Source organism: Liolophura sinensis, chromosome 8 (assembly GCF_032854445.1).
Source record: "Liolophura sinensis isolate JHLJ2023 chromosome 8, CUHK_Ljap_v2, whole genome shotgun sequence".
Lineage (NCBI taxonomy): Eukaryota > Metazoa > Mollusca > Polyplacophora > Chitonida > Chitonidae > Liolophura > Liolophura sinensis.
In genome coordinates this window covers 14,883,524-14,893,140 of record NC_088302.1, presented here as the reverse complement: position 1 = coordinate 14,893,140, position 9,617 = coordinate 14,883,524, and the positions used below count along the sequence as shown (strand labels likewise).

At 38.9% G+C, this 9,617-nt stretch overlaps 1 protein-coding gene across 1 annotated transcript; it reads left to right on the top strand.

Moving 5' to 3' along the window:
- Positions 1-5,708: 5,708 nt before the first annotated feature.
- On the top strand, positions 5,709-7,622 carry LOC135473920 (cholesterol 25-hydroxylase-like protein 1, member 2). The gene has a single exon (XM_064753861.1). It carries the CDS (start codon positions 6,016-6,018, stop codon positions 6,880-6,882), a length of 867 nt encoding a protein of 288 aa, XP_064609931.1. The 5' UTR covers positions 5,709-6,015; the 3' UTR covers positions 6,883-7,622.
- The last annotated feature ends 1,995 nt before the right edge of the window (positions 7,623-9,617 follow it).

Genomic DNA, 9,617 nt, shown 5'->3' with positions numbered 1-9,617 from the left:
AAAGCCATTTCTGATTTATGTCAGAAATTTTAACTTTGTTACAATGCTTGGTTTTTTGACACAGGAAGTTGAAAGTGTGATTCACTTCTCTCAAGGGTAGCATTTATGTAGTGACCAATTTTTTTATTTCTAGGGCACAAAAATAAACTCTTTAAGTTTCTAAACTTGGGAAACTGGAACAAGTTTAGGCTTTCCAAGGCAATGCCATTGACAAGTCATTATCAGCAAAGCCCTTTTTTACTACGATACTTATTTATTTATTTGACTGGTGTTTTATGCCATACTCAAGAATATTTCACTTATACGACGGCGGCCAACATTATGGTTGGAGGAAACCCACAATCATCCACAGGTTGCTGGCAGATCTTCCCATGTATGGCTGGAGAGGAAACCAGCATGAGCTGGACTTGAACTCACAGCAACCACACAGGTGAGAGGCTCCTGTGTCATTACGCTGCGCTACCAGGCTAACCAATTGAGCCTATATGATCTGTTTAACGTATCGAATTCTGTGTGGTTCATTCATTCATTTTCAGTGTTAATGACTTTTAATTTTCAGAAAAGTATTTTAATCTGAAACATGCCAAAACATTTGTTAATCTGTTATCTAACAATTATTTTTTTTAAAATTTCATTGTATTCAGATGTCTCTGCCTTCAGTGTATAGGAGTAAGCCTGAACATGGGTGTCTGACATTTTTTTAAAACTCCACTTCGCCGAAAATGTCCCATATTGCACGTCTTTTATGAAAAAGGTTAGGAGAAATATGACTTACGAAGTTTTGTGAAAATGGTCCCTGTGACTCCTAGTGATTACCAGGCCTTTGACCAGTTATATTTGCGTATTCGAATCTCCAAGTTAAGATGTTTGTCAGGTATCTGGTCCCTTGCATAAAACTTCCTAAATCCATTTTCTCAAACTTTTATTTGGGAAAACTTAAACTCTTTAGGTTATCATGTAACAAGGTGATGGGTTCAAAATGAAGAAGTGCAAAAACTTAATTTGCGAAAAACTTAATTTTTTAAGTTTAGTGAAAGTCGGCCCTTAGTCACTATGTGAGGAGAAATAAATATAAAGAACCACAGCACAGAGAGTAAAACCAGAGCATCAACAACAAAATGTTAGTTGCCAAATGGCCGCACATAACCAGCTAATTTGGGTCTGGTGCCTTATTTTTTTTTTTTTTTTTTTTTTTTTCTAATTTTTTTTTTTGTGAAATTTGGCAGCAAAATTATAATGGATGCTATGTTTTACAGTTTTAAAGTTAATTTTTGCGTATGCAAAACCTTTAAACTTTTCAAGAACCAGAGAACGCTATGAAATTTGATTTTAGAAAGGTGTTGAAGTTGTATAATTTCAATGGCCTGTGTAAATTGAAAACTTAAATCTATGAATTTTTTTTTTTTTTACCAAACTATAGCCCAAAAGAATTGCCATTTTCGTTGATTCATTTTAAACTACCATCATCAGAGTTGTTATGTGCATGTTTAAATTCAACCTTTTCCAGAAATGGAAATTTAAGCCCATGCATTTATCCTAGACTTATAGGCTAATCAGACAATTAAATAATCTTTAATTGTTTGGTTATATGGCCATGATTTCCCAAAACGGGCTGTCGCTGTTGAATAAGATCGCCACGTTGGATATATGAACAGTTGCAATCGAAGCGCAACTGAGCTACATATTTTGTTATCGACAGCTGATACTCTAGCATGGTACATGATTTGAATATTGATTTCAATCAGTCGCCTAGAACATACCTTGCGTCTTCCCAGTATCATTTAAAACTGTTCACTGCTTCTCCTTGTATGATTCCGTCCTATTTTCTTACTTCTTTAGTGGTTTGTGTTATATACGTCATTTTGGGAATTGGCCTTGCGATTATTGACCTGTAACGTCCTTATTGGTTGACGGTTGGCGTATGAATGTCTGCTTTGACGCATATATTCATAATATATTAGGATCGCTGTGATTCTAATCGACTGTTATATACAACCGTGTCGCAGACTGCTGTGTACCGACGAAGAAGCTGAAAAACATGCGTGACAACCTCTTTCAAGTCGTGAAACTTCAGGCAGATCTAATTTTATTTGTTAATTCATATGCTAACGTGACATCAACATATGCACCCCCGTACAGCACGACTTGGGTAGAGTTACAGGTATAAAAAAATGCATTGATGCTGATTCAGAATAAAGACCTACATTGATGACGTTGATGCGCAGACTCGGTTAGTTGCAAGTATCTAGGCAATATATGTATGGTTTTCACTTGAAGATGAGACTCGGATTGGGGACGCTCGCTGGCAATTCACTTCCGTGGAGAGTGGGGCAGTCCGTTGAAGCGCTCTGGTTTATTCAGGATACCTCGATTTCCTCCACCCATAAACCTGGCAGTTATCGTATATAAATGAAAAACATGAAGAATGCAGCGTAAAACAGCAATTAAATAAATCATGAATAAAATATACGCTGTTGGGGGATGTGTTCACCTGTGTAAGAAACCGTTGGCATATTTTCTGACTTTCTTTGTACAAAGAAATGTAAAGCAAGGACCAGATATTGAAGATCGTCTATAATAGTCACTAATTAAGTCTATGAAGATCTGTGGTTGCTGCACTTATGTAAACATTTATTCTTTTTAATTTAATAATGGGAATATATCATATTGCTCGTCAACACAAATGCTCTTGTCTGCACCCTTCGGCGTTTCTTTAGTAAGGAAAGTTGAGGAACAAATATTAGTATTACACCTTTTGAGTGAACGAATGAATTAGTGGCAGTATTACAGAATTATCGTGTGACATCCTTTGAAAGAACACTCCATATGTAGACCGATATACTTTTATATACAGCATGATATTTCACCTTTATATAAGTTTCGTGTTTCGTGATGAGTGAACAAATGAAAGACACTGGAATGAAAACAAGAAATAATAAATAAGAAAAAGACAAAGACATTTTCCGGGCTTGTCGAACTAGTTCGGCTTCTGTGCCCCTATATACGGCTGGTATTACCTTGGAAAGTATAAAGACAGTGGACTGAATATATAAAAGGAGTTCAGAATGGAATGATTGTGGCAAACCTACGAATCAGGTGACTTGAGCTGTCTTTCCCATTTATATATACATGTGTTAATTGTGTATCCCATAGCGGTATGTTAAAAGCAGAACAGATGTTTAATTGTTATAAGCGACCAAACTGACAGAACTGGGTTAACGGACTTGTGAAAAAACATTGTCTTAAATCCCCTAACCATACGCTCTGCCCGTGTCTCCCTTTATGCATTGTTTGTTTAACAGGACATTGTTCCCACAGAATACATTCGGTGGAATCGCCATTTTTAGGCTGGCGGTTAATGGCCGTAGAAAATAAAGTTATTGTCTTCCTCTTATTACCTCTGGCTCTAATTATTTTTGTTTTTAGGCATGACGAATTGTAGTCTTTACAAAGGTTAACTTTTTAATTGGAAATGTTTTTATTTTTAAACTCTTCCCGTAGCAACTCTTCCCGTGATTCCAGGCAATCATACAAATAATGTGTACGTATAAGCACTTAGCAGTTGAATGGCAACACGTCTTCCCAAGAAAGTGCATGGATCATCAATGCTGTGCGTGAGTTTATTGCAAAAAGCAAACCCTACCATAATGTACTGTCTATTTAAGATTTATTTTACTGAGTTTATTTTGACTACTGGTGCATTTTGTTTTCCATTTCGTTCGGAAACAACGTTGCACTATCCGTTTTTTCTTTTTTCATTCTATTATTCATGCTTTTCCCACCTATACTTTCCACACCTGCCCATACTTTCTTGTTACCGTCTCCAATCATTGTTTTCTTTCTTCTATATTTATAAAAGAAGAAATGTATCCTCAGCCAACATTTTGTAAAATGTTTGTAAGGAGAGGGTTATATAAGTCGTAAAACTTTCCACCCAATCGCTTTGATCAAAGTGTCAATAAGTTTAAACTAGCAGCTGAATGTCTTCGAACCAGAGCCCATGGTGGTTTTTCAAAATTAGAGGACTGAAAAACTTTGACTAAAATGCTAGACCCATAGATCGAAAGATATGATCACCACGAGCATTTCTTGTATTCATTTGTCTTTATTTCATGTAATGTAGTGCCCGTTGTAGAATATCTATATCTGTCACACGGTAGGTTTCTCCCGGGCTCTGTCCGGTTTCCTCACACCATAATGCTGGACGCTGTCGTATAAGTGAAATATTCTTGGGTACTGCGTAAAACACCAGTCCAAAAAAAAAATGAATATCTGTCATACGGTGTAAATGGCAAGTCTCTGCTTCGTATTGTCGTTATATCCCACAGCTAAGGAGGTTATGCATATAAAGGCGAAAGGGGGCCGCCGTGGAGGAGGGGTTGGGGGGGGGGGTGTTAGCACTCACGTTAGGCGCAATGACCCCGAAGCCCCACATCAATGCCGTCGTTGTGAGATACTGCTCATACTGCCTTCCTTTCTGGCGTGGGAAGGTCTATCAGTAACATTCGGATGGTCGTAGGTTCACCACCACCATGATGGTGGCCACCGTGGTATAATTTATTTATTTATTTGATTGGTGTTTTACGCCGTACTCAAGAATATTTCACTTATACGACGGCGGCCAGTATTATGGTGGGTGGAAACCAGGCACAGCCCGGGGGGAACCCATGACCATCCGCAGGTTGCTGCCAGACCTTCCCACGTACGGCCGGAGAGTAAGCCAGCATGAACTGGACTTGAACTCACAGCGACCGCATTGGTGAGAGACTCCTGGGTCATTACGCTGCGCTAGCGCACTAACCAACTGAGCCACGGAGGCCCCCTCCACCGTGGTATAAGTGAAATATTCTTGAGTACGGCATAAAACATCAATCAAATAAATAAAGGCGAAAGAGTTTTTAGTAATTGGAAAGGACACTCGTACATACAGAGGTTCTTTCCTTTGTAGTTAGATTATACCAACAAATTGCATGTATCTATTACAATGAAAAGTAGGGCTAAGCAAGAAAAAGACGTATTGTGTGTGACAAACATGAAAGTAGAGATATCTGGATTAGAGCCTGTGCCACGCTCATTGCCACGATAGGAACAGTTTAGACACCTGAACAACTAACGTGAGCCTTTGTGATGAGATATACATTGCCCAGCTCACTCAGAGTCATTTCATTTACATCCAGCTGAGCTTTATCTAGGTCACACTACACTTATTTATGGACCAGAAAATACCACGAACAAGCTTGTATAAAGTATGACCGGAGCTGGATTTGAACTCACAACCCGACATTTGACTGTTATTGTGAGTTTGTTAATGTGCCGCAGATTGACCAGTTTGAAAATAACCTGGTAATGACAGCATGTATACCTCCGGGCGAAAGCCGCACCTTCCCGATTATCCTCCCTTACGTGGACTGTGTGAAGGTCAGCTCTTGTTTTGTCTTACCGCCTTTTCCTCGCTGTCTGCCATCTGACTCGCAATGACAGTACGTTATCTCCCTTTTATAACGGGCAAACTCTGGTGCTTGTTTTTATAGCATGGTTTAATCAACAGACGCGTTTGAGTTGCCTAGGTGGTGTTAGAGACTCGTCTCGAGGACTTTGACACTCCGAGATAGACTTTTTTGGCGATAAAACAGTGGCTTAAGAGGAGTGGCATTTCTAAACGCTTCAAGCCGGTGAGTGGATGACTTAGGTCGGATGCATTGCTTTTCAAGGCCACGGTGAACAGGGAGTTTAGAAGTATGAACAATATGTGAACGCGCTCCGAAATATTGACTTACCGTAAACAGACCTCCTGGGGTTGCCAGCATATAAACTGTGCTGCGAAATGCTAACGATACAGCTAAAAATACCACACTGATTGATCCAAGCTTCTTTCTCCCAACGAATGTAGGGTTATCTGATTAACTCGTAAAACAAACAGCATTTTCTTGCAAAGAAGTCGCTTTCGGGTTCATGTCACAGGAAGAAGCGTATTACAAATAGTTCACTGTGAGCTATCATACATTGCCCGTCGCCATGGTGAATACGAGCTTTTCCTCCGCAGACGACCCCAGCATCCTGCAGTCTTTATGGGACCTCAGGGTCGGGTACGAAGAACAACTACGCTCCCCTCTCTTTCCCGTGGTGCTGTCCGTCGTCACGTACTTCGTCTTGTGTATCTTTTTTATGATTATTGACCTATTGGGAGAACGGCTACCTTTCATATACAAGTACAAAATCCAACCGGAGAAGAAGGTGACAGTTGCTCAGATCTACGACACGGTCCATCTGACCATCTGGAACCACGTTATCTTTATTCTGCCCGCCTCAGCCGCCCAGTGGGTGTGGACGCCACCCACGACCCTCCCGGACTTAGCACCGACCCTTTGGGAGTTCACCTGGCACCAAATAGCCTGCCTCATCGTCTTCGACTTCCAGTACTACGTGTGGCACTTGATCCACCATCGAGTCCGGTTCTTGTACAAGCACATCCACTCTGTCCATCATCGCTACCACAGCCCGTTTGGCTGGGTCACCCAGTATCTTCACCCCTGGGAATTGATCACAGTGGGATTCCTTACCACGACTAACACCTGGTTCTTCAAATGCCATTGCTTGACCACCTGGAGCTACATGATCGTCAGTATTCTCATCAGCGTCGAAGCTCATCACGGATTTGACTTCCCGTTCGCCATCAACAATTGGTTTCCTTTCGGCCTGGTTGGAGGAGCTCCCAAACACGACATGCACCATCTAAAACCGTGGACAAATTTCCAGCCCTTCTTTAATCACTTCGATCGCTATTTTGGTACTCATTGTCCCTTTATGATGGCGGGAGGAAAGAAATCCAAAGCGTTAATAGAGTACGAACAACGGAACAGGGAGACAAAAAAACAAGGGTAACAGTTATAATGTCATTGATTCCAGCATTAATTGCTCACATCCTATCAGAGCACCCAATGCTCAACGTGCATCAGATCGACCGTTATCCGTGAGCCGTGACCTAGACCAAATTTGATGAGTGCAAGATGTTTGACGATTGATTGTGTCGAATTAAGTAAAATGGCATCATGTAACATCAGTGGATTTGTTTTGCTTCAGGTGTTAATGTCATTTTGGCTGTCTTATAATGATCTACCAGGAGCCTCTGCATATATTTGACGCATCGGGAGAAAGGATCAAATCCCGAAGTCTGGCAGACCATCTTTGGAGGATACAGATTTATAGGGTAGGTCAACGAACTTGACCATGACTCGGTTTACATAGGGTAACTAGCTAAATAGGGAATAGTTTGCTTTATTGATTCACCGGGAAAAAGAAGATCTAAGTTTCTTAATTAGTGTATGCAGATTAAGACGTTATGCAAGACCAGATGTGGCAACATTGACTTTCATGTAACTCATTTTACTCTTCTGTAGTTTATGCCATTACAGATGTATTCTTCACTATATATCTCAATCCAAAGCACCAGAAGCAGAATATACATGTATGTTCGAGAAAATGTTGAGTAGAATACAGAGCGCTGGAAAGCGGGAAATAAATACTGCGACATTTTTGTGAATGGTTATGTTAATTATTTATAGTGTGTCACAAATTCTACTCGAGCGCGTGGTGGATCGTGACTCCCACTTACTGAGCTACAATTACAGTCGTGGTGTTAATGATATTTCGTTCAAGAAACTTTCAGATTTGTCATCTTAATTTTGAACAAATTGAATGTTTGTAACTAAGTGCTCCAACCGGTTCTATATATATATATATATATATATATATATATATATATATATATATATATATATATATATAGGATACCTAACATATCAGTGCCTGCCATTGGTATATCGTTTTTTAACTTTTTAAAATTGAACGCTAGATGTAGACAGGCAAAATAAAAAAAACTTTTAGATATTAAAAAAAGAAAGATCCAAACCCACTTGTTTGGTTTTTGATTGCAGAGAAATTATGAAGAATTATAAATTTTCGTAATTTTACATGGAATAATTCACATTGTAAAATATGCATAGAACATGTGCGTTAGTTTTGTTATACGAGCAATAGTCAGCATCCAATCCATGTGAAATGATTTTGTTTGTGGCTATTACGAACGTAAATCTTTAATTCTTTGTGTGCAGTGTCATTGCATGTGCGGTCTGTATACGTACATTTAACACACAGTTCATGTGAACAATTTTGCATGTTGCATAAAATGTCATTGGATATGAGCACTGTATATGTATGCATATGTAACTTTCCAGCATCCTATCCTTAATCCTCTAGTGGTGAATGGCCAAGTGCCCGATGCATGCCGTGGATTTCGTGGGTGGGCTGTATGTCACTGGTTTCTCAGACTTTCAGACTGACATGTTTACCGCTAACTCCTCTCGTACACAAAGCCGTTTGTTATTTTACCTCCTTTCATAACACATCAGTGGAATGTGTCTGAACAAGCTCGTTAACTCCCTCCCTCCTGTCTTTATCCATTGTGCTTGCGCCTCTTTAATCAGATGTTAGTTTGCTTTTCACAATATTTAGCTACGTATGAAAAGAAATTCGATTTTTAATCCATTTATTTCCTTGCATTATCGAGCTTGCATTCTTACGCATGGACATTGATATAAACGTCTATTAAAATGAAATGCACTACTTTTTTCTCTTTTACTTTTTGTTTTGTTTGTTTGTTTTTTTTTCCTTTTTTTCTTTTTTCATTGTGATCTGAAATTACAATATAAATGCATGAGAGCAAAATTAATGTATTTCAGAATTATATTTATAGAATTTATAAGACTATAGAGTGTAACTGTTGTGTATCGGAAACTGTCTCGTATTTTAAGGTATTGGGTTATACACTAATCTGGTAATACCGCAAACAGTTGTACAAGAATCAGACCTTGCTTTATGTTTCACATTCCTAGCTAAGATGAACGACATGTTCTGAATTCATGCGCTAAACATTGTTAATTAAAGTTTTGTGAAAAAGGCTATGGAAGCATTGTTTATAAGTTGGTGGCATATTTTTTTCTAGTCTCCTCCTCAGTTTCAGCAAAACAACATACAACTGGTGTCATTCCGAAATAAGCAATTATGTAATCTTGGAGCTTTTTGTCTTTTGTCTTCTTCGTCCTGTTTTGACATCTGTATGTGTTATAATATTTGTTGCGCACTATGCAATGCAAACAAAATGTTCAATGCACTTATCGCTAGAAACTGCTCGTTTTTTGTCCTTCGCTTTTGTATATCCCTTTTTTTCTCACCACACCAGTCAATGCAATGTTTACTTATAATAAGGATTAAACGAAAATGTGCGAAAATTTCGTATGATGAACAATTAAGATCTGACTGCAAAATCAGGCAGAATGAAATAACACCACTGTTTTGTTTTGTTGTTTGTTTCGCTCCAAAGCTGCACAAGGGAAATGCTCAGTGTTTCAGCTTAAAGTATATGGCCTGTGGAATGCCAACCGTGCTATACTTCAAGCCATGCAAGTTGGACTTCTTTTTTTTTTCTTTTAACATGTCCATTTTCCCTTCATCTGCTCAGATGCACGCCATGCAACTTAAATGCAATGTTCAATGCACTTAGAACAAGTTTAGCCATTCTTTGTTTTTTTTTTTAGTTACATGTACATCGCTTTCTCTTT